The sequence below is a fragment of the Accipiter gentilis genome, chromosome 17 (assembly GCF_929443795.1).
Source record: "Accipiter gentilis chromosome 17, bAccGen1.1, whole genome shotgun sequence".
NCBI lineage: Eukaryota > Metazoa > Chordata > Aves > Accipitriformes > Accipitridae > Astur > Astur gentilis.
The window spans coordinates 2,967,535-2,991,519 of NC_064896.1; the positions used below are offsets into that span (position 1 = coordinate 2,967,535).

At 43.8% G+C, this 23,985-nt stretch overlaps 3 protein-coding genes across 14 annotated transcripts; 2 read left to right on the forward strand and 1 right to left on the reverse strand.

The window, feature by feature from the left end:
* Positions 1-161: 161 nt before the first annotated feature.
* ZBTB8A (zinc finger and BTB domain containing 8A) lies at positions 162-7,909 on the forward strand. 2 transcript variants are annotated; one of them, XM_049820825.1, is made up of 4 exons: positions 162-267; positions 1,443-2,410; positions 2,892-3,061; positions 3,466-7,909. In XM_049820825.1, exons 2-4 carry the CDS (start codon positions 1,471-1,473, stop codon positions 3,796-3,798), a joined length of 1,443 nt encoding a protein of 480 aa, XP_049676782.1. In that variant the 5' UTR covers positions 162-267; positions 1,443-1,470; the 3' UTR covers positions 3,799-7,909. The 2 variants fall into 2 exon arrangements, with proteins under 2 accessions (XP_049676782.1, XP_049676781.1); XM_049820824.1 differs by lacking the exon at positions 162-267 and adding an exon at positions 866-954.
* On the forward strand, positions 201-14,949 carry LOC126047318 (zinc finger and BTB domain-containing protein 8A-like). Of its 4 annotated transcripts, none has more exons than XM_049820821.1 (4): positions 201-267; positions 11,534-12,521; positions 13,470-13,639; positions 13,904-14,949. In XM_049820821.1, the coding sequence occupies exons 2-4, from the start codon at positions 11,564-11,566 to the stop codon at positions 14,231-14,233; spliced, it is 1,458 nt and encodes a 485-aa protein (XP_049676778.1). In that variant the 5' UTR covers positions 201-267; positions 11,534-11,563; the 3' UTR covers positions 14,234-14,949. The 4 variants fall into 4 exon arrangements, with proteins under 4 accessions (XP_049676778.1, XP_049676779.1, XP_049676780.1 ...); XM_049820822.1 differs by lacking the exon at positions 201-267 and adding an exon at positions 865-954; XM_049820823.1 differs by lacking the exon at positions 201-267 and adding an exon at positions 10,141-10,425.
* Positions 14,950-16,907: 1,958 nt separating this feature from the next.
* ZBTB8OS (zinc finger and BTB domain containing 8 opposite strand) lies at positions 16,908-23,973 on the reverse strand. Of its 8 annotated transcripts, XM_049820108.1 has the most exons (9): positions 23,563-23,971; positions 22,563-22,626; positions 22,124-22,311; positions 20,669-20,693; positions 19,953-20,074; positions 19,635-19,717; positions 19,176-19,228; positions 18,882-18,918; positions 16,908-18,175 (listed from the first exon to the last, which is right to left on the reverse strand). In XM_049820108.1, exons 3-9 carry the CDS (start codon positions 22,209-22,211, stop codon positions 18,089-18,091), a joined length of 495 nt encoding a protein of 164 aa, XP_049676065.1. In that variant the 5' UTR covers positions 22,212-22,311; positions 22,563-22,626; positions 23,563-23,971; the 3' UTR covers positions 16,908-18,088. The 8 variants fall into 8 exon arrangements, with proteins under 8 accessions (XP_049676065.1, XP_049676070.1, XP_049676069.1 ...); XM_049820113.1 differs by lacking the exon at positions 22,563-22,626 and having other exon boundaries at positions 22,124-22,308; positions 23,704-23,971; XM_049820112.1 differs by lacking the exon at positions 22,563-22,626 and having other exon boundaries at positions 23,704-23,971.
* Positions 23,974-23,985: the final 12 nt, after the last annotated feature.

Sequence of the window (23,985 nt, forward strand, 5' to 3'; positions counted from 1 at the left end):
GCAGGCGGAGGAAAGCCGCTGGGCTGCGCCTGCAATCGGTGCGTTGCCCCTTTAATTGTGTCCCCAGCCCTCGGGCGTCTCTGTCCAACGCCCACGTCAGCAAATACCTTTTGTTTCTCTCACGTTCGGGCTTCCAGGGCTCGGGGCTGCGGGACCAGCGCGTCGCCTTCAGCCACCGCGAGCCCCGACGCGGGGCCGGGGACTCCCGCATCCACCGCCCGCTCCCTTCGGCTCAGCGGCGGCCGCCCGCCCGCAGGACCCAGCCCGGTGAGTGGCGGCTGTAGCACGCCGGCAGGCCAAGCAGGGCGTCGGGATTCGGGGGGCGGAAACGGCCCCGGAGCGAGCCTTGCTGCGAGGGGCAGCGAGGGACGGCCCCGGGCTCGGCGCTCTCCGAGGGCGCCGGGGGTCCGTGTGCCGTGCCGGCCCGCGGGCAGCTGCCCCTGGGAGCCGACGGTTACCGGGGCTGCACGGCGTCCTAGGCGGGCGCCATTTGCAGCCCCGGGCGCGGCTGCGAGGAGCCAGGCGCGGCAACAAAGGGCTGCGCGGGAGCAGGAGCGGGCGGCGGGTGCGCGGCGAGAGGGGCCGCGCAAGGGGGCGGCCGGGGCGCTGCCCGCCGCGGGGAGGCTGCGGGCAGCTGCGGCGGGAGCGGCCCCGGCCCGGGCCACGCCGGGCGCCCGGCACCGGGCGGCGGCGGCGGCAGCGTGGCGGGGAGCTCCGCTAAGGCGGGCGGCTCCGGGCTGCGCGCCCGGCCCGGCCCGGCGGAGGGGAGCGCGCAGCCGGCCGGAGCGCTGGCGGGCGCCGGCGCTGCGGTCCCCGCGGCGGGAGCGGGAGCGGGGGCGGCCGCGGCAGCCCGCGAAGCCGGGAGGCGCCTCCGCGCTTTGGCGGGCGGGTCCGGCGCCGTCGGGCGTCCCGGGCTCCCGATGGCCGAGCGACCAATTCGGCCGGGCGTTGCGGGTGAGTGACGGCGGCCTCCGCCAATGCCGCGGGAGGAGGGCTGAGGCCGCCGGGGCTCGGCCGCCGGGTCCCATTTCTGGTCGCTTCGGCGGCGAGGCTTGGAGCCCGGCGGGAGCCGGGGGGATGCGGTAACGTCGGCTCGGGGCGCGGACGCGGTCCTCCACCGCAGCTGCTGGAGCGCTCCTCGTCTCGCTGGAGAGCGCCTGAAGGGTGTGCAGCTGCCTTCTGTGTCCTGCATCCTTCGGAAGGAGATGCTCTAGGTGTAGCACGCACGTCTCTGCCAGATAACATGTACTGATTTGGCTTTTTCGTCGCTCTTTAATTCTTGGAAAAATAATGTATGGTTGCGCATATTGTAATTTAAATGTATTTATAGATTTAAATACATACGATTGTTTGTAAAGATGTCTGTAAAATTGGGTCTGACGTCTTTGGCTGCATTGCACGACGCTGAAGTCGAGACTCAGGTTGTTTTCTTTATTTTTTAGAGCGACGCTTCATTTCATCTCTTCTGGAATGGAGATTTCTTCTCACCAGTTTCACCTCTTGCAGCAACTAAATGAGCAGCGCAGGCAAGACTTATTCTGTGACTGCAATATCCTGGTGGAGGGCAAGGTCTTTAAAGCACATCGCAATGTGCTGTTTGCCAGCAGCGGGTATTTCAAAATGCTCCTTTCGCAGAGCTCGAAGGAGGCGAGTCAGCCGACGACAGCTACTTTCCAGGCATTTTCTCCTGACACATTTACAGTTATTCTAGATTTTGTGTATTCAGGCAAACTGTCTCTCACTGGTCAGAATGTCATCGAAGTCATGTCAGCTGCTAGCTATCTGCAGATGACCGATGTTATCAGTGTGTGTAAAACGTTCATTAAGTCATCGCTGGACATCAGTGAGAAGGAGAAGGATCGCTACTTCAGTCTGTCAGACAAAGATGTAAATTCAAACGGCGTGGACCGATCCTGCTTGTACAGCGCAGGCTGGAGGGGAGAAAGCAGCCCCCCGCATTCGCACTTAAGTCCGGAGCAAGGGACATGTATGATGGGTGGAAACGCTTGGAGCAATTTCAGCTACTATCCGACTTCTCAAAGAAATGCCCAGCAGCAGCTGTCCAAACACGAGCAACGGCAGGATTCCATAAAGAAATCCCGGCACCTGGGACTGCAGCAACCTTCTGACATTCCTCACTATAAATCAAGCAAACTAGAGGACAGGGCTGCTGAGCCCACTGGCCATATTGCTCAGTCTGAGGAGCAAGTTCAGATTGAAACAGAAGTTGAATCCCCTCACGTGGGATACCAGTACGGCCAAGGGTCTGACGTGATGCCGAGGAGCTTGGCTGTGTCACAGCAGGAGCATGAATCACCCCGTTCTTCTAGTAAATCGAAGTCTTCAAAAGCAGACGAGCAGTACGCGAGCATGCCCTCGATTCTAGGTGTCATGGGAAGCTGGGCTGAAGGTAAGAATTAGTTTTAATGCTGTAGGTGCACAGTCATCTGTGAATCGTCTGTTCTGTCCATGAGAAAACCTACTTTACTGAACAGGTGTACAATTTCCAAAAAGACATCTGTATTGTCCAGAAATGTAAGTTTGGAAAGTTTAAACTCTTATTTTTCAATAATTGCGAATGATTGAAGTACCCAGTTTATTAAAACTAGCCCATCAAAATACATAATCTTTAGCATCATCTTGCAAATTTGTGATCTTTTGGGATATTTTTAAGCTCATTTTAATATAGCTAACAGTTCGCTCCTTTTCCTTTGTTGCACTCCTGTGTATTTTACAAGAAAACACAAGATCCTTGTGCTTGAAAAGACCTACGGTAATATTTTTTTAATAAAAGTGATTTGCTATTCTGCTCATAGAATGCCTTTTCCTAGAGCATTATGTGACTAGACATGTTATGACTTAATTTTTTTAATCGCATTATTTTCTAACAGATGATCTGCCCAGGATGAGGTTCAAGTGCCCATTCTGCACTCATGTGGTGAAAAGAAAAGCAGACCTAAAGCGTCACCTTCGCTGTCATACAGGAGAGCGCCCTTACCCTTGTGAGGCATGTGGGAAAAGATTTAGCAGGCTAGATCACCTAAGTAGCCATTTTCGAACAGTATGTATTTTTAGTAACTGCATGATTTGTTTAATGTGTATATCTGTCTCAGTACAGTTAAACACAGTACAAGTGTATCTGGTTGATATATTGACTCCTGTAAAGAAGAGGTAATAGAAAATGAATTTGGTTTTGTTGTCAGTTTGAAACATAATTTGTATGAAAGGGGATGAATTTCTGTGTTAACTGATGGCTCACAAAGATACTGCTCTGTGCAAGTCCTGTAACAGAGCTTAAGTGGGTGATTACAGCACCTGCGATGGCTTAATTCTTAACTTTGGATGACTGTCTCTCAAAATGAGTTAACACTACCATTTGACGCTACTCCAGCCCTACTTTTTGTCATCTTAAAAAATGCTTCTTTGTGGACACGTTATCAAATTTATTCCTTTCAATTTTCCCAGATTCATCAGGCTTGTAAGCCTATCTGCAGAAAGTGTAAACGCCACGTGACTGAGCTAACAGGACAAGTGGTCCAAGAGGGGACACGACGTTACAGACTCTGTAATGAGTGTTTGGCCGAAGCTGGCATAGACAGTATTCGCATTGACTTGGAGGCTGAAGCACCCCTTGAATTTCCACAAGATGGGGATAAGGATTCCAGGTGGCACTATGGGGAAGACAACAGATCCGATGTGGAGATTGTGGAGGATGGGTCAACCGACTTGGTCATTCAGCAAGTTGATGACAGTGAGGATGAAGTAGATGAAAAGGAAGTAAAACCAAATATTAGGTAGTTGCAAGAGAAGAAGTAGGAATTCTGTGTAAGAGGGGGAATGTACTGTCTTGACCACAAACCCTCCACCAGCCTGTTGTTAATCGTGCAGAGATGTACTGGTTTCTCTTGAACAGGTCCAGACTTGCATGTATTTATGGACTTGCTATTGAGTCCACCCTGAGTTTTCTTATCAGAATACCCATGCTTTGCTTCATTAGAAAGAATCCACCCTTAAATGAAATAATGGATGAACAAGGAAACTGAAGTACTACATGGATAACTTTTTATAGCAGACAATGGGTCACTTCTCAAAACCTCTTTCAAGGAAGTGAGGTCTAAATACTAAACAAACAAACAAAAAAAAACCACCACACAGTACTGTAAATTGCCCACTTTTTAAACTTGTAGAGATGTGGGTTTTATATGTAATATCATCTGGCGATAAACAAAGTATAAATACCCCACACACCAGAATATAAAGAAAACCTCTCTTCAGTATTCAGAAATGAAGATAATCTTCCAGGAAATTTCATGAAGTCTTCATATTATGATAAGAAAAAAGGCAGCTAATCAAGAAAAAGCATATAAAAATGTTTTAGAACATTCGTCTGGAAAAGCATTTTCTTGTAAAATTTATTAGAATAAGGAGAATCTTTAGCAGATCATTCATTCAAGACATATTCCTTTACAAGAAAATAAACACATGAATGCTAGTCCTAGTCAGCACATCAGAGATAAAATTATTACAATTATGGATCATTAACTGATGCAAGTAGATGTTTTATTGATTCTGAAAATTGGGAACTTGGACTGGGTTATATTTTAATAAGCACTAGTAAAATACTCTCTTTTTTTTTTTTTTTTTTACCTCTCAAAAGTGCTAGACTGACATGACTGGTAGCCCTGCATCCATGGCATTGCCAATGCAGTGTCAGCTTCTCCATGCCAATGTGAAGGAAACAACCCTTATGAGGTTACTTTAGCTGTTGTTTTCTCTCTTTGTCCCGTTTTATTTGCCAATAACAGTGGCAGAACAATTTGTACAGTATATATACTATATAATTAGAAATGGAACTGATGAGATTTTACATCTGAAACCATTGACTGCTCTTGTTTGTATTGACCTGTACTCAGTTTAAACTGATTAATTTTAAGATGGAGTCATTATCAATTTCTATATTCCTAAAGTCATTCGGTCACCAGGAGAACACACTTCAACCTTTTTCAGTCTGTACTATATGCTGATGAGAACAAGATGTACTGGAAGTTCTAGACATCTCCTTTGTGTAATTTTACCTACAATTAGACTACAAGAGATGAGATGAGTAATGGTGAAGAAAGTTTACTTCTATAACAAAATAAGCCAAGTTTTGTTTTGTTACTTAGTGAGTTTATCTTAACCAGCACTGTAAACAGGAGAGAAGTATGCTCCTGGGGTGCTTTTACTCTGCATTTTCTTGGACAGACCTGAGTATTAATACAGTCTTCATCCCGTGATCGTTGAACTCAATGGGTAAAGGCTTGGAAAACTTTTTTTTATTATTATTATTTTTTACAACTTTGTAAGCATGTTTGGCTGAAACCTGGGATTAATTACAGAACAATCCCATATATATATATATATATATACACACACTATATAATCTCTTTCCCAGGGACAGCTAAAAACTCACTACTTTATTTTTATTTGTGTAAAAACTATATAGCCTTATTAGTATCATCATTACCAGAGAGTGCAGCATTTTCATTCCAGGCTGCAGATGCCCAGCCTACAGGTCTCTTAAATGACAGCTCGTGCACTTCCTTCTGAGTTCACAGTGTAAGCATTAGGAGCCCTTCCCCTCAAACATGCCAGGCTATCAAGAAGCAGCCTGCTTGTATGTTCTAAGGAGACAAGAAGTGGTATTTTATTGTTCCTACAAAAATTATCATCCATTGGCTTGGACTTGGGGAGGGGGGGCTGAAGGGGGGAACTTACAAAACTTTCTGATGACCCAGATGAAAACATCTTTTCCAAACAAGACTTACACTTGCCTCAATTTTATATTACGCTTTGGTCAGCAGTCCAGAAAATGGACTTGACGTGAAAACAGTTGGTTATTTTCTTGAACCTTATTACTCCTAAAATGCATATTATTAAATGGCTGAAATATTCCTGAGCAACCTTAACTAAATCAAATATAGAAGAAATATATAAAAGCATATGGAATGACTTCAATCAAATTTCAAGAGAAAATGCTTGCTGAAATCAAATTTAATAGATTTTTCCGTTTCCCTTTACATTAAACACTATGCGCAATAAATTCTAGGTATTGGTGCCTGCTGTCCCAGAATACAAAGTGGCTGGGATTAGTCTGTGTGTGTGTTTGGGAATGGATTAAGGGGAAGGGAAAATAAAGTGTCACGCTAGGTCTAAAATCTTAACTGCAACTGTAAAGGTGAGACTACTAAGTGTTTCTGTATACTTGGGGGTGTTTTTAGAAGAAAAGGGATTTTTTGATCAATACTCAATCTAATTAGAGACCATAAATCTAAGAATACTGAGGACCAGATGCTTCAGAAAAAGATGTGAGGTGGCTATAAATGGGTAAATGGAACAATCCATCCATATGAAGACATTTACTTTTTAAATATAGGCAGATTGTTGATTTGCCTGGCAAATAAGGGTTTTTACTGCTTTTATATTTTATTGTTAGTAGCATAACTAGGTATCTGTAGTAATTTTTTAGGTATCTTATTAAGCTTGGAGTTTTAGCTCAAGACTGCGATTCCCACAGGTCAATTATGTTCTGTATTTGAAAAAGGTTACCATTTTTATATTTGTTGCCTTAATTTCTGTTGTTGTTCTCTTATTTTTGTATTGCAAGACAAGATAAATGTTAAGTGCCTTCTATTTTCTACGTCTTCATTTTACATAGCCAGTCATATATTTTGCTTGTTTTTCTCTAAATGAAAGTAATTCTATTTGTTTTCTTTTCATCTCCTTGCATTGCCTCTGATGACTGTCGTCTTCATATTTCTGTTATGATCACGTACCACTCATTAGCAGAAGTCATATTGTCTTTCTTCTCAAAGAAGAAAGTAAAGACCATATAGGGTTGTTCCCACCGAATTTCATTTACCTGGCAGTAACCGATTTGACTGTGTTGCTTTTAGAACTTTGCTGGGTCACAAGTAGGACACCTGATTTTTATCTTTAAATGCTAGAGGATGCTGTATAGAACTGTATTGACTTCTGCGAATAGCAATCCTTTCAGATTCTGTTTCTGTCCTGCCTCTGTACATCCAAATCATAGTTTGAGAGGTTTAAATTGTAGTGCAGCATTGGAACGGGCTGTGCAGAAAGCAGCCTCAGAGATGGTTGTCCTTGAAGGTGTTCAAGACTGGGCTAGACAAAGCCCTGGCTGATCTGATCGTGATCTGATCTTGATGCTGGCCGCCTTCCTGTGGGAGATGGGACCAGAGACATTCACAGCTCCCCTATGACCAACAGTTCTGCGATTCCTCTCAAATTGGTTTTTGCTTTTTTAAAAAAATTTTTTTTCCTTGCATTTCTTTCATCTTACTCGTGTTGCTTTGAATGCTCTTAAATACTACTTCTTAATGCATGTTTTGATATTCACTGGTTTTCAGTACATCATTCTCTTGTCAATTGCTTTTCCATTCCCCATTTCATCTGACTAACATTGGAGGGATGTCTACTTCAAGAGGCATTCCTCTTGTATACCTCTACTTTCTGTGCAATCCTAGTGTCTTTGTCCTTTTCTCTCCTCTGTCTGTCCTTTGTCACTGAAAGCCTGCCTCTTAGGGACATGCTTTAGTGGTGGACTTGGCAGCGCTAGGTTAACCGTTGGACTTTATGATCTTAAAGGTCTTTTCCAACCTAAACAATTCTGTGATTCTATGATTGCTTTTGCTTGGCTTGCGTTTATCGTGTTCACAAAACCACAGTCAAGAGTGAAGACAGATTCATCATCTTCTGTTCAGTGTCTCACCTTTAACTATCCTTATTTTCTGACAACTATCTTGCCATCCTTTCAAAGGCTGAAACACTGAATTAAAAAACATTTCTCTTTCTCCCTTTTCAGGTATTTCTTACAGAATTCTACCTGCCACATAAACCTATGACTTGTGTGATACTTGATTAGTTTTTCTCCTTCACATCATATCCCATATTTTTGTTTTCCATTAAATTATCTAAACTTCTATATTCACTATCCCCCAAAAGTGACACTTATCTTTATCTTAATGGTTCAACTGTTGGTTTTGTTGGTTGTTATTTTTCTTCCCCCCAAATTAATAAAAAAAAAAAGCAGACCCTAAAAAACAACCTCATAATAAATCTCCCTTTCTAACTTTTGATACATATTCTATTACAATTCTGAATAACAGAGATGAAAAAAAAATTGCAAAAATATTTAGTGTGAGTTTTGAAAATACGTGTAAACCCACAGATCTAGCGGAGGACTGACACTTGACTGCTACATGTATCATCCTTCCTTTACTCATGGCTCTTCAGAACAACATTCCATCCTCCCGTATTTTGGGATCCCTCCCAGTTTTTCAGTGATAACTTAGGAAAAAAACCCAAACAACTCTATTGTATATAAAATTATGGAATGTACTACATTTCTACCCTGAAGCATCTGGTCACTGTCAGAGGTTATCCCATTACCTAGCAATGCCAATGTCTACCTTTCTTATATTTTGGTCTCTTAGTCTGCAGAAATACTTGGCTTTGAACTTCAGATAGCCTACACAGGGGCTAATAGCACTATCTTCAGCCCCATTTATTATTTATATGGACCTTGATTTAGCTGAAAAATGCCTGACCTGCCGTCTGGCTACAGTTGAGTCAATGGCTGTGCCCGGATCCCAGGATCCCCCTCTGACTATCGTTAGCATCTGTCAGCATAACAACAATGCTATGTAGTTGAGTATCTATCTAAAACCTTAACTGCTGAAGGCTAGCAGAGTTGAGGTTTGCGTTAAGTGAGGATTATAGCTAAACTAAACTTGTTTAGTTGAATTTATCCTAAAAAAGGCATTTAAAAATTGTATTTTAATTGAAGCCTTGAGGCTAAAGATAGCAGCAGTCAGACTGGAATAAGCACATGCGTTTAGGGTTTATTTAGTAAGATTACAAATTCATAAGGAACTACTTTAGTGGACTGCTGAGGCCAGTATCTATGTGATCTGCTGAAGCTGGCACTGGGGACTTCTAACCATTTGCAAGATAGAGAAATGTAAATTGTAATCCAAAAAGAGTCCAAATAGTTAATTCTGTATTCCTTTTATTGTTTCTACATGAGTAAGTGCAGCAGAATTGTAAGAGTAGTTCAATATTCTAGTACAGGCATTTGAACACTTGCTTCTTGATTTTTCTGGAACATCTCAGGAAAAGCCAGAAGTCAATTACAAGGTTACTATTAGTTGGAAGGCAACATGTACGAGAATGAAATAGCAGAATTTTTCTCTAATTCTGGCCAAAAGGTTGAGTTTTGCAGAAAAGGATCTTATAATCATCCAGTCCCTGCCTCCAGACTTTCAGTGTACTTTTCCCATTAGGTATAAATCTGTACCAACAGTCGGTATGTCTGTTGAGTGGTGGGTATAATTTGATAAGCTACTAAGAAAAGCTTATAATACCATTTAGTTAAATATTTTCTATACTGTTTAACTTAAAAAACCTCCCACACTGGAGTTAGCATAACCTTTCATCATATTTATCTCTTGAAATGCAGAGAGGCATCTTATTTGGTGCATCAAGAATTTTAAACATAGCAACACAGAACAAAAAAATCTTGTAAGGAAAAACTGGTAGGAGTGGCAGGAAAAAGATTTCCATATCTTGGTTTAGCTGTTGTACTAAATTAAACACTAAAGAAATTCTCTGCCACACTCTCACGTGACACTTTTTACTGTGCAAATGGGAACTGTTCTTTGACCGCGTCCTAACTGAGCCTGCTTTGAGGAGGGGACTATACCTGAGGACCTGCAGAGGTTCCTTCTCAAAATTATTCAATGGTCTCGAGGAACAAGATTGAAAGTGTCTTGTCTTCTCATGGGAATCCTGATTTGATTTTCTTTTTCCACACAGAAGTGAAAAACCCCCAAAAATCTGTCATATTGCACTCCCACTTGCGGTACTTTGGTTTAGGATTATCTCCATTGTCTGAATACAAAACTTGCCTGTTATGGAAGTGCTGCTGTATTGAGTAATAGCATATATCCTACGCCACAGAACTACAGGTATTTCCCATTCAGGTGGCGCCTTCCTTCTACATACAAAGCTATCCAGACGGGCCTTTAACAATAGCCGTGCATTGTCTGCGGTAAGGCAGTGAGCCTCCCGGACGGCATGTGGGTGTGGGAAGAGGCGAGCAGCCCCGACTGCAGGGCGAGCAGGCGGAGGAAAGCCGCTGGGCTGCGCCTGCAATCGGTGCGTTGCCCCTTTAATTGTGTCCCCAGCCCTCGGGCGTCTCTGTCCAACGCCCACGTCAGCAAATACCTTTTGTTTCTCTCACGTTCGGGCTTCCAGGGCTCGGGGCTGCGGGACCAGCGCGTTGCCTTCAGCCGCCGGGGACCCCGCATCCACCGCCCGCTCCCTTCGGCTCAGCGGCGGCCGCCCGCGGGACCCAGCCCGGTGAGTGGCGGTTCTGCTGTACACCGATAGGTCGGACCGGGCGTCGGACTGAAGACGGGTAGGAGCGGGCTGCTGCGAGGGACGGCCCCGGGCTCGGCGCTCTCCGAGGGCGCCGGGGGTCCGTGTGCCGTGCCGGCCCGCGGGCAGCTGCCCCTGGGAGCCGACGGTTACCGGGGCTGCACGGCGTCCTAGGCGGGCGCCATTTGCAGCCCCGGGCGCGGCTGCGAGGAGCCAGGCGCGGCAACAAAGGGCTGCGCGGGAGCAGGAGCGGGCGGCGGGTGCGCGGCGAGAGGGGCCGCGCAAGGGGGCGGCCGGGGCGCTGCCCGCCGCGGGGAGGCTGCGGGCAGCTGCGGCGGGAGCGGCCCCGGCCCGGGCCACGCCGGGCGCCCGGCACCGGGCGGCGGCGGCAGCGTGGCGGGGAGCTCCGCTAAGGCGGGCGGCTCCGGGCTGCGCGCCCGGCCCGGCCCGGCGGAGGGGAGCGCGCAGCCGGCCGGAGCTGCGGTCCCCGCGGCGGGAGCGGGAGCGGGGGCGGCCGCGGCAGCCCGCGAAGCCGGGAGGCGCCTCCGCGCTTTGGCGGGCGGGTCCGGCGCCGTCGGGCGTCCCGGGCTCCCGATGGCCGAGCGACCAATTCGGCCGGGCGTTGCGGGTGAGTAACGGCGGCCTCCGCCAATGCCGCGGGAGGAGGGCTGAGGCCGCGGGTGCTCGGCCGCTGCCTTCATGCGCGGCCCCGCCGAGCTCCGGCGGGGGCTCTGCCCGCGGCGGGCGGGTTGGAGGCGTGGGCTCTCCCGTCGGTCGCGGCAGTCCCTAGGGCAGAAGGGCCGAGTCCTTCTCAGTCTGCGAGCCGTTCACGTCTTCGTCGGTGTAATCGTAATTCTTTTAGGATATGCAGTAACCCTGCTGAGGCGTCTTTTCCCCTCTTCTAGAGTTGTTAAGTTTCTTCTCTCATGTTATTATGCGGGGTAGGGGCTGCAGGGAGTTTGGAGATATATTGGGAATGCGATGCCATGTACGATGTTCATGTTTTTAAAAAGAGAGCTCATCCCTTTAAAATAGGATTCAGCAACCTTGGTTTAGATTGTCATGGTTATACTTGTTTTTTTTACTTTAGAACAAGCCTTCCTTTTATCCCCTGACTGGAATGGAGATTTCTTCCCACCAGTTTCACCTCCTAGAGCAGCTAAACGAACAACGGAAGCAAGACTTGTTCTGTGACTGCAATATCCTGGTCGAGGGCAAGGTCTTTAAGGCACATCGCAATGTGCTGTTTGCCAGCAGCGGCTATTTCAAAATGCTCCTTTCGCAGAGCTCGAAGGAGGCGAGTCAGCCAACAATAGCTACTTTTGAGGTCTTCTCCCCAGAGACATTTATGGTTATCCTGGACTTCGTGTATTCAGGCATACTGTCTTTAACCGGTCAGAATGTCATCGAAGTCATGTCAGCTGCTAGCTATCTGCAGATGACAGATATTCTTAATGTCTGTAAGACATTCATCAAATCCTCACTCGATATTAACGAAAAGGAAAAGGATCACTACCTCAGCCTTTCGGCCAAAAGTACAAGCAGTGAACCTGCCCATCCATCTCTTTATCGGTCAAGAAGGAAAGCAAAGAGCAACCCCAGGCGTTCCTATTCAATCCCGGATGAAAAGGCTAATACGGTAAATGAAAATTCCTGGAGTAGCTACAGCAGCTACCTGTCCTCACAGGTGATTCTTCAGCGGGCAGAAACACAGCTATCGAAAAGAGGCAGAAAACAGGGCTCAACGAGAAAGCGCCGAAAGCACCTCGGACTGTCACAGACCCGTGATTTTGTGCAGTATAAATTGAACAAAGCTGAGCGGGCCAGCGGAGGTTGCAGCGCGTCAGATTCCAGCCACATCTCTCGGGTTAGAGAGGAGGTCGAATTTGATGCCGAGAATGACGTTGATCACGATGATTACGGATATAATCACGAATCGGAAGTGATACCAAAGAAGTGGTCTGTTGCTCAGCTAGAGCAAGAACTTTCAAGAACTCCCGAGTTCATGGAGTTAAAGGCAGAGGAACTGTACACCTCAATGCCCACAATTTTAGGTGTAATGAGTAGTTGGAACGAAGGTAAAAAATACATATGGTTTTGCAAAGTTTGTCTTTGTTTGGAAGAATTCACATGATCTTTTAGAGAGAATTTGTATGGCTGCATGAAAACCAAAATGATGCCTAGTGTTGCAGATTATTTTCTTGATCTACTCGATTATAGTACCTAACAGAATGAGAAACTTTGAAGCCAGAACCAGGCATGGAGAATCAGAATCAGAGAACTTGACCCATGTATTCTGTAAAGTTAAAACAATACATGCCAGATTATTTGGACCCAAGTGGAATTTAATGAAGCCTCAAGAGCTGTAATTGACTTGGGGACCCAAAGGACTGACTTTCTCTTGTAAGGTCCCCAATACCTGGCAGTAGTAGAGGCATCCAACCTAAATCCAACCGAAGTCCTTCCCAAGAGAAGGTCCTGTCACTGGCAGGATGCTGCATTTCCCGTAAGGTCCAAACCAGCCCAATCTTCATGACTGCTTGGCCACATTACATAAAGCATCTAAGCTCTTGACAGCATATGCCTGAGATGGTGGAATAAAGCTGACAGGTGTATTCTTACATGCATTCTGATGGAAACTAATGTACCTATATTTTATTATAATCGCATATTTTTAAGACTTTGGGCATCCTAGTATATTACACAGAGATTATAAATGTTAAAGCTATGAACTGTTAGCTGATGAAAGGATCAGATATGATGACTATATGTAATAGCTATGTATTTATGATCATCTGTATGTCTAAAAAATACCCTGAGTAAGAAAGACTGTATTATCAAACGGCTGCTTAATAATTTCAATAAGAACTACTGGGTTTGGAGGATTGTATTTTGGGATTTTTCCTATTTAGTGACAGACCAGAGGGAAAATGAACTGCTGCTAATTTAAGCTGAGAAATAATCAAACTACTACATAAAGAGAGGCCACTGCTATTTGACATTTTACCTGTATTTCTCTGTAACAGATGACCTACCTCGGATGCGATTCAAATGCCCCTTCTGTACACACACAGTGAAACGACGCGCAGACCTGAAGCGACATCTTCGGTGTCACACAGGGGAGCGACCGTACCCGTGCGAAGCATGTGGGAAAAGGTTCACCCGACTAGAGCATCTACGTAACCACTTCCAAACGGTATGCCATTTCCATCGGAGGCTCAGCCTAGAAAAAAACCCCACAAGATGTCATTGGTACCAGCTGTTCAGTCATTTCCAGAACTAATACCAGAAAAGCTTCCTAGCTGCACATCAACATTAATTATTCATTATTTAAATTGGCAAATTATATTTTAAATTTAATTTTTTAGAATGATTCAGTGAATTTTCTTTTTTTTTTTTTTTTTTTTTTAAATCTGCTTTTGGATGAACACTGACATTTTCAAATTTTAAATCTCTTTAGATACATCAAGCTGGCAAACTGATCTGCAGAAAATGCAAGCGTCACGTAACTGAACTAACAGGATGTGTTGTTCAGCAAGGAACAAGACGCTACAGACTGTGCCCTAAGTGTCTAGCAGAAGCTAATTTTGACAGCATCCCTGACGATTTAGATGCAGAACATTCTTCTGTCTCCTCCACAGGAAACAAACGTTCCAAATGGGCTTTGGAGGAGGAACAGAAATCAGATGAAGAGACAATGGAGGAGGAACCATATAATTTGGTTGTCCGACACGTTAATGATGATATTCCAGATGAGGTAGATGAAAAGGTGAAACCAAATCTTAGGTAGATATATTTGTGTATTTGTTATTGTTGTATTCAAGATTAAATTACTTGTGTCCTACCAACTAATGCTGGTTTATTACTTTCATTAAAATGAAATATAACTAAAATTCTATTATGAGAAGCAAAATACGGACTACAGACAAGTTGTTTTGTACTTACAGATATGCAACAGTGTAACTGCTTCTAAATATCATCCAGAAAGTACTTATCTGGAAACTATGTAGAAGAATTGGTTTATATTTCAAAGACTTGCTCAGAGCTCCTGTTCATAATGGAAGTGTGAACCAATTTACAGTTCTACAAAGATTCTATATTATATAGGTTTTTAAAAAACAAATATTGATAATTTGCTTTGAAAAAGTCTTACTAAAGCAGCTAAGAAATGTAAAACACATTTTTGTTGACACTGTAATTAACATGTATATACACTTCAGAAACTTCATAAGAAAGGAGTAAAGAAAACAAGTGGAATTCTTCCGGTTGAAGAACGTTTTTATGAGAGCTTTGTTTTCTGAGTGAGCTTATTGCATCTTATAGTTCAGAAAAGCATGATTAGTTTTAAAGAATACACACAGCCGTACAGAGTAGAATAATGAACAGAGCATCTGTAGTGCACTTGGATAGTATAAGTTTGCCTTTTCAGATATGCAGTGTTTTTGTACTGTGAATTTTAAAGGAAGATACACTAATGTGGTTCCAAGGAAATAAAAGTGCAATCACTGGAAGTACAGTTGTCAGGTTTTTTCCATTTTTTTCCAGGACTGGTGCAAGATTTGCTTAAACTCCTGTCTATCTTACACTAAGATAATAAAGGCAACAAGTCCCTTTAATTTCAGTGGGACACTTGTTACTTAGATCATGGAGCTACTTTAGAAAGGCTTTCCTGCTCATATAAATTTAGGATGCTTAACGGCTGCTTGACAGTCAGCATAAAAACATCTGTTTATATGGACAATTTCCCTTAGAGTTTAAGTAACCTTTGTAATTCTGGAGTCTCTTCAGCTTTTTAGTAATAATTTTTTTCCCTGGTCATTTGGCTCAGAGAACCTCCACTTGCTAGAGAAACTGAAAATGCTCAGTACTAAAATGATTTAAAAAAAAAAAATCTCAGGGAGAATGTGTAGAAGAAACATTCTGCCTGAGAGCAGAGAATGGCATTCCCAGTAGGTACTCTTGATAAAGAGCCACTGTTTGGTCTCATGTCTCATTTTATGCTATGTTTCCTTTCCTGTTAGCAGAATCTGTAGCCTGAGGTTACTGCCAAGCAAGCAAAGATTCCCTGTAGAGAATTTGAGAACAGCCATATTGATTCACATCAAGGTTCTCCCTGCCTCCAATAGTTGCCGTTAACAGATACCTAGGGAAAAGTGAGAACAGGGCAAGCCTGTACAATAATTCCCTAATGCTCTCCCCAAATCCAGCCATTTCCAGTTCAGGGGATTTTCTTAATTTGGGATTTGTACATTTAGAAACCACCAATGCACATCTTCACTGCTCTACCCTTAAACTCATCTAAACTTCTTGCATCAGCAGTATCCTTTGGCAAATGCCTCCACCAGTCTAAGTGTGCCCTGTGAGTCCCATCTCCTTTGAATCTGGCTTCTAGAACAGCCACCACCGTGTCTAGCTGATCCACAGAGATGCACGTGAACTCAGTGCAGAACTTGCTCAGCCGACAGCCAGAAAAGAAGGGTTTGCAGTTTTAGCGTGTTTTTTAATTAAACACTTTCAGGAAGTTAATTGTCTCAGTGGGCCCCAGCTCAGTGAGAGACTACAGCCAGCCATGGGGGTCCTGTATAACGCTCCAGGAGAACAGTAAACACGCTGCTAGCTGAAACCTGTCGCTCCCGCAGCTGTGGAAATGGAACAAGGTAAATTTAAGGCCTGTTTTATAGTAAGTATGTAATAAATACTGAAAAAAAAAAGATGACTAATACTTACTTAGTTAATTCCAAATGTTTTTCTAGGAAGTTCTGTCACCATTTCTAAAAGCGGAGCACTTGTGTTACTGCAGCCTGTGACTGATGGTATAGACAGGGCATCTCAGCACTTCTACAAATTTAACTACATAAATTTATCTTCTCCCATTTTAGAGACCTGGGCACAAGGAAGGGACTGCCCAGCCGCAGCCCTTCAGCCCCTGCCCTCACCTCCCCGCCGGTCCCGGCTCCCTCCTCAGCCTCTCTGGAGAACCAAGCCCTGCCTCAACTCGACGCCTCATTGGCTAATTCCCAGTCGCCTCACCCAGCCAGCCAATGAGGTGTCAAAGGCGCTGCTGAGGGGCGGTAGCCGCGCTGTGCCTGCCTGACGGGCGGCGGCGGCAGCGCCCGCCCGCCATGGCCTTCACCTCCCGGGGGGGGCGGGCGGTGTGCCGCGCTGAGGGAAGGCCCGGAGCCGTTCACTTCGAGCAGCGCCAACAGGCGGGCCCGGGCCTCCACAGCGTGGCTGTGTCTGGCCTGTCACCTTAGCGGGCATGTGCTGGAGCCCTGGGGCTGCTCCTGAGGAGGGAAGAAAACCCAGTGTGTGAAAATCGTATTTATTTTTGTACCATCAAATAGGCCTATCGTCACTCTTGCTGACAAAGAAGTCTGCTCACCTTAACAGAGAAAAAAGCACAAATGTCATTCATCGGTGTTAAAACTCCGCTGGTCAAAATTATTCACACACAAACCCGTTAATTCCTTTAGTCCAAGTTTTATTTCAGCATTGAAGTTTTCTCAAAAAATAAAAGGGATTTTATCCCTCAAGTCTTCACAATATGGAAGTAAAACCAGATCTATTCGGGATGACTTTACAATGAAATCAAGATGAGACCCTGCCTCCAGAGGTGAGGCACTTGTAGCATTTACAATAAAAAAACCCAACAGGTCAGGTCAGCGCTGACCATCCCTTACTCACTGTGCCCCTCTCACATTTAAATAGCAATGGCAGGTAATGCACACTTGCTGTCCTGTGATTTAAAACAAAACACACTTTTGATTAATTTTGATTCAGTGAACTGCCCTTAATGCTTTGACATGAAAGGATTGTCTGTATCATCCTTTCTAAAGGAAGAAATGGAAGCTGATCCGAATGGTCTGCTTTTTCTACAAGAGAATCGGCTTTCGCAAGACGTAGTTAGGAGTGAACCCACAGAGAGTCTGGTGCATCCCCTTCTACCGCCACAGCAAAGCTGCCTGCTTTTTAGAGTGGTAATAGGTGCTGTTAGGATTCCAGGTACATGTGGAAATTTTTTTACAGCAATTCAGCACCACCTGCTGGCATGACTTTTTTTTTTTTTAAGTAGTTCAGAAGGTGTGGTGGTTTGTTTTTCAAATTGGTACGCTTTCTTAGGTGTCCTTTGAACAGTCAGAAATTTTTCTACATTAAATCTGACCTACTGCTGATATTTTGGACCCTTTATATAATATGGAGGAGGGCTGCCACCTCAGAATTAGAGTATTTAAATCTAAAAATGAAATCATGTTGATGAACATTTACCTCCTGCCACTGTACAAAAAGGTAGTATTTTAGCTAGCAGCTCTGCTAATTTCTTTATGTAGTTCATACAGCACCTAAAACATATCAGCCTTAAAAACTGACTACTAGCATTCCTGAGCGACTTTCAACTCCTGCAACCCTCTTTCTTCTTCTCAACACCCCCAAAACCCCAACTAGTTCTTTTTTTTTTCCTGGCATGCAGGTATTTCTCTGTCTCACCATCCTCAAGTCAAAACAGGGGCTGACATTCCCCACAGTTAGGCCCTTCAATTTATGACTTGAATGGGCAAATTCCTTTGTTACTTCCACAGGGATTACAGTTTTCAAGGGACTTTTGCCAGCCAATGCCAAGTATCCACTCAACCACACTTTTCTTGCTTTAAATGTCAATGATGACGAAGACTTCTGGCTTTTCGTCTTCACAGATCTGCATTGCTGAGTAAGTTATGGCTTTGACCTCCGTACCCTAGAGAGAAAAGACACAAAAGCATGGATTTTCTAAATTACATCCCTTGTAGCAGTTCATGATGATACACAGTACTTATCACCTTCTACAAATGCTATCCAGTTTAATAGTTTTTCTCCCCCAAAAGCTGTTACTGCATTTGTTCTGATGAATAAGAAAGTGGGCATACTAATGGCAAGGTCTTGGCCAGGCCAAATAGTAAGTAACTCTTCCCTTATTTTATTGCCTCTTGAATACTACAAATTCTTCCTCTTACCTCTGACAGAACATCAAATTTGCTATGCCAATACTGACACAGCTGAAGAGCTGGTGGGGAGATAAGGATTTGCTTCTAGCAATTCTTTAGATCAAAAAAAAAAGCAAAAACTGACTAAGCAAAAAGCTGTGATAATAGCATGAAAACCAAACCCATGTACACATTCTGGATATAGACTGGTTTACTGTGTTATCAGCATCACAAAAAGGAAGCCAACTGTTGAGTTTTGCTAGTGCCGAGGAAAGCATCAGATGCTCAGGTCAATAGTTTCAGGAACTCATTCACAAAAAACAAGCAGAAAGTGAGATCTTAAGTTTAGTGCCTGTGATACTATTCAGACATGTTTATACTTGGATCTCTTGAGAACTTAAGAGGTCTGATTTAAAAGACACCACACCTCCCCTCCCTACCCCTAAAATGTAAAAGACGTACAGACGAAGCACTGCATACCTGAGGGTGTTTGGGTAAAGAGAACTCTTCTCCCCACCTTTAAAGGCAAAAAGAAGAGAAGTGGTTGGAATTTTGGTAGTATTTACCAAATGTTGTAATTAGTTCCATTGATGAGCACAGGACAGTGAGATTTTCATTTAAAGCGTCAAAGGAAAACAAAGAAGTCCACAATCCACTTTTTAGAAAGCATCAGTGAACTCCAGCACATCATGATACTGCAGAGTGGTTACTCTGAAGGCAATATGTGCATTTTCAGTGAAGATATTCATTACTCAACTGATCGTTTAAGCTCACCCAATTGATCTTATTTTGAATTGCATTCGGTCAATGTAAAGCACTTTCACCTCCTGCAGAGAAAGCAAGAGGAGAAATATGTCAGTAACATCTTCTATCTTCAGGCAGAAATGCTCAGTAAATCCCATTTACAAGGGTTATATTCCACTATGTTTAGATGGAATCTAGAACCAGAGAACGTGAGCAGCTCCAAAGAGCTACACTGCTACTTGGAACCTGAAGGCAGCAGAGCTGCCCCTACTGTGTAATAGCAGCTAATAATCAGTGTTTGTGGTAGCAAAGCTTAACAATTTGTTTCTCAAGTCTTTCTGCCCTGGTATTTTCAATTCTCCATGTGTTATGCTTAAGTGATCTGCTGTGTCCCTTTTTCTTCCCTAAAGTAACATTGCATTCAGAGCTGGTATTATCAGAGAACAGCCTCGACCTATAAATGGAAAAATATCAAAACAGAATACTTACCCTCGGTATAAAGAACTCATTAGCACTGAATTTATACAGCCACTCATCCAAAAAATGGAAGAGAAGAGACAACATGTCATGTCCTGCATGGTTGAAGCAGAGAGGATAGTCAGATGATTGTCTCAGCAAGAACGCCCAAACATTTCTAAGAGTACGTCAGATGTACAGCTTCTGCACTATTACAAGATTCAGATTAGTATAATGCTTAATTAGATTTTAATTAACTGCAACAACACTACCTGTAAAGATTCGAAATGTTGGTACCCTTCTCCCTCAGGGTTCATACAGTTCCAACATGAAAAGTCAACGCAGCCTTACCTTCTGCCTCTACCTCTACTGTATCCACAGGCTCCACGGTCTCTGTATCAGTCATGTAGCCAAACATGGCCATAACGCACTGCTCAAATGCTTCTTCCAAAGTGTCTCCCCAGGCATGTAGCCTAAAAAGACATGGGATAATTTACCAGACTGTTAAAAAAAATAAAATAAAATAAAATAAAAATCCCAAGTAATATGCACGTGAACAATCAGGACACGAGAACTAATGCAGAGGAAGTGAATGAACAAAAATACTTGCTTTTCTATACCTATGCATTTGGGCAGATTACAGAGATTTTCCTCCTTGAGGTTTGTGAGAAGAGTTTCTTGGGAGAATATGGAAGATAAATGTTTTACCAGACAGCAAGAAAGTTCTTTCTCAATATAGCTAATTTATGTCTATAAAAGTGAACTACTCAGAAGAAATTTGGTTTAAAAGGAAGAGATTAAAGGAGATTTCAAAAGACATTTCCAAATAACAGAGGCTTAATCAGAAGCACCATAGGAATATTACATTAGAAAAGAAACCAAACACATGGTTCTATGCTCTCCCAAGAGCAGAAACAAAATTGACCATCAAAAGACCTGGTGTGTGACATTTCCTAGTTCCATAAGGTGTACATCTGCAACCAGTCTTCAACAGTTAGTCCAGATTCATCGCAGTGTAAGAAATAATCAATTTGTCATATTGAGAAATCCCAGCTGCCCATACTTACTGCACATCTGCCGTGTGATCCAAATCTGAGGGGGGAGGAAAAAGAAAAGGCATGACATCACCAAACATATTAAAAAAATAATAATCAGATATTGTTGTTATAACAAGAACTTTTTGCATTCATTTTCAGATGTGAAACAGTGACAATTTTGCAGTGTATTAGAAAAAGTTAGCACAGGTGGAATCTGGGATTATTTCTGCCAAGCAGAAAAACAGTGTTTAATGTAATTATGTCAGTGCCCTACATGTACAGCACTGTGTGCAAGGTATGGCTGTTGTAACGCAACAGGCTTCTACAAGTTAACTGCAATAAAAAGAAACTTTAACCAGTAGTAAAGAGTTCTTGCTGAAGTCTGCAGGACTGAAAATTATTCATGCAGAGGACGAGATTTGCAAATATTTCCAGCTCAGTGAAGAAATATACCTGTCCACACCCAAAAACACCCATTATGCAAAAAGGAGAATTAAAAAAAAAAAAAAAAAAAGGTATGTAATACAAAATAGAAGGCAACCTTCACTAATAAGGTAGGATTAATATCCCAAGCATGTATCGAGTTTTACATTAACATAATTTATATTCATTCAGAGGAATGAGAGAAATCCAAAATTATACCAGGTTGGCAGAAACAGAGCTAACTTGGGTTGTAAAATAAATGCCACACCATGATCACTCTAACCAAAAGATTGTTCTGATGCTGTTTAGATCGTTCACACACTATTAATGGATTCTCAACAACAGTCTCTAAAGCAAACAGATTCCAGTGGATGTAAAAGAAGAATAAAACCTCTTCCAGTTATGGAAAGAGCATGACTATTGTAATATGTCACCATATTTCTGCACTGCTATCAAATGAAGATCTGAACACATCCTAAAAATATATATTCTAACAGAGTAATAGACACTGTCCCTCCAGACAGACACCGCTGAAATAGAAAACAGTCACTGACACTGAATGGTCTCCTGTGAGTGCCTTAAGCTAGCCCCTGGGCTGCCACCCACTTGCTTGACATGTTCTTAGAAGACATTCCAGGGGTGGAGAAAGGGAGAGATAATGATCTTTAAGTAGTGCATGTAGGAGAAAAAACACCACACAGAAGACCAACACACTCTTGAATGTCTCTTCCTAGATCAGAGAGGTAGAAAAATGTACTGCCTTGCTAAGAAATAGTTTGAAAGGGGAAGGTTTTCAAGGTGAGACTTAACTAATTTATTTCTATCATTACTTCTTTAGCACCTTAACAAGAAAGGCATTTATCTGTGACAAAGAAAATTGTAGATATCTCAATTAATTCAATTACAGATGCATCCCACAGTCTAAACAGATACGATACTGGCATACTAAGAAACCCCACATGTGCTTACAAAGCATATCCTGCTATCTTCCTTCCCCTCCCTCCCCCTCATGACTGCACCGTCACATGTACGCTGCATCAGGATAGCGTTAAAAATACTCACATTCATATTTCTTATTGAGCGGTGGGTATTTGGCTTTGATAGCCTTCTGCTCCTCCGTCAGGTTGTAGTCCCTCTCATCGGCTGCCATAGCTGCTGGGCTTGAGCAACAGTCACTCACTTCCTGGTGGCAGGAAACATGGCGACCTCCGCGAGTGCTTCAACGCTGCCAGGCTTCTCATGTGATGCTGCTGTAAAAAAGGGAGAATTGCCTCTCAGTTCAGTTTTTCACTTGATAGCAGTTTGGTAACACTTGTACACAGACTTGGGTATTCAAGATATTAAATGCACATCATTTAAATTGTTTGCTATCGAAGCTGTCACTGGGAGACGGGAGAAGTTCAGGGTTCTATCCTACACCACTTGCCTCATGAACTGATGAGTTATGTTCAGCCAGTGAAGGCAAGAGCTTACAGTTCTTACAGAAAGCATGGACTTTGACCTTTTCTGGGAAGAACCATGTTTCTTCCTGCTTGTTGTGTACGCCACCAAGCTTTTCACTCATCCTCAAATAATAAAATACAGTAATAATGAAAAATAATGAAAACAGCTGTAAAGTAAATTAAACTTTAATGCTTCAAGTAACATCTACTGAATTTTACAACTGAGGGTACTCAACCCACGGATACATTACACAGCAAGCCAAAATATGCATTGCCTCCAAACTCCTAGATGTGACTTTACACATGATTTTAATTCAGGAAAGAAAGTCTTGTTTTCTCTTAGGACAGGGATTGTATTTAAGCCTTCAAACCTAGAAGCACATGCATGGCAAATACAACTGTCACACAAGTGCAGGAGTTTTCCTATGTTCCTTTTCTTGCATAACATGTTGGGCTTTTTTTAATTAAAAAAAAAAAGCACCAATGAACTGTATCCAATCCCCATTTAAAAGTCAAATTCTCAGACCAGATCTTAGTAGTTGCTGTTTCATGCAAGCTTTTATTTGTAAATCTAACAGACACAAATTAGAGAACCTGATTAACGTCAGGCTAATTAATTTTCCTCAGATGAAATCTCCCCAGATTTCCAGATATAATAACCATTCTCACTCTTATTTTTTTTGTCCATTGCAAGATTTATCCGCAGCCAAGCCCAAGAGTTCCCCAAATAATGCAAATGATAGATTTATAGATAGCACGTAATACCATCAAAACTACTTTCAAACGGGAGGGGTTCTTCTTCCAAGGCTTAGAAACAAGACTACACAGGATTTCCAGTTTGTTTTCAGGTAAGCGCCTAGATACATTGCAAAGACAGGTCTGAAATCGAGAAGCCAGTGCTCCTCTTAGGGCATAAACCCAGATGAACACACATTTTGTTTTTAAACCCGTTAAGCCTTGACTGCGGAGGGCCAGATCCAGGACTGATCACCCCGGGTTACCCACAGCCGGCCCATCAGAACCAGCTACATACTAAGGAGGGCTGCCTGTAAAACTCACCGCTGCACTGAATTAGGGGAAAACGAAAGTTATTAGTGATTATAGACCATTAATAACCCAAGAGCAAGCTGGGGATGCTGCGCAGGTCTCTGGGCAGTCCTGTGAGGAGGGGAGGGCCGAGCCTCGGTCCCACACACGCACCAGTCCAGTCCGGTCCGGTCCGGTCCGCTCCCATCCGCTCCCGACACGGTCGTGGTGACCGAAAGAAACCGCGGCCTCAGCCACGGACCTTCCCGCTCCTGAACCGGGGCCTGGCCCCCGGCCGCGGCCGCCACAGAGCCACCCCTCAGCGCGGAGCGCTGCCGCTTTAAGAGTGAGCGAGGGGGGGGTCCCCCTCCGGAAAATGGCGGCTCCCAGGGGAGCTTCACCAGCACCCTCCTCCTCCTCCCCCGCCCGCCTTCTTCCCGGCCGCCCTCCCACGTG

Bases quoted from the DNA above. Each gene is read 5' to 3' on its own strand.
- ZBTB8A (XM_049820825.1), top strand. From the start codon at position 1,471: ATGGAGATTTCTTCTCACCAGTTTCACCTCTTGCAGCAACTAAATGAG. The intron at 2,411-2,891 runs GTAAGAATTAGT...ATTTTCTAACAG, and splicing joins CATGGGAAGCTGGGCTGAAG to ATGATCTGCCCAGGATGAGG. The intron at 3,062-3,465 runs GTATGTATTTTT...CAATTTTCCCAG, and splicing joins TAAGTAGCCATTTTCGAACA to ATTCATCAGGCTTGTAAGCC.
- LOC126047318 (XM_049820823.1), top strand. From the start codon at position 10,141: ATGTGGGTGTGGGAAGAGGCGAGCAGCCCCGACTGCAGGGCGAGCAGG. The intron at 10,426-11,533 runs GTGAGTGGCGGT...TTTTTACTTTAG, and splicing joins CGCCCGCGGGACCCAGCCCG to AACAAGCCTTCCTTTTATCC. The intron at 13,640-13,903 runs GTATGCCATTTC...AAATCTCTTTAG, and splicing joins TACGTAACCACTTCCAAACG to ATACATCAAGCTGGCAAACT.
- ZBTB8OS (XM_049820113.1), bottom strand. From the start codon at position 22,211: ATGGCAGCCGATGAGAGGGACTACAACCTGACGGAGGAGCAGAAGGCT. The intron at 20,075-20,668 runs GTAAGTATGGGC...ATGTCTTTTTAG, and splicing joins GATCACACGGCAGATGTGCA to GCTACATGCCTGGGGAGACA. The intron at 19,718-19,952 runs GTAAGGCTGCGT...TCAACCATGCAG, and splicing joins AGTAGAGGTAGAGGCAGAAG to GACATGACATGTTGTCTCTT.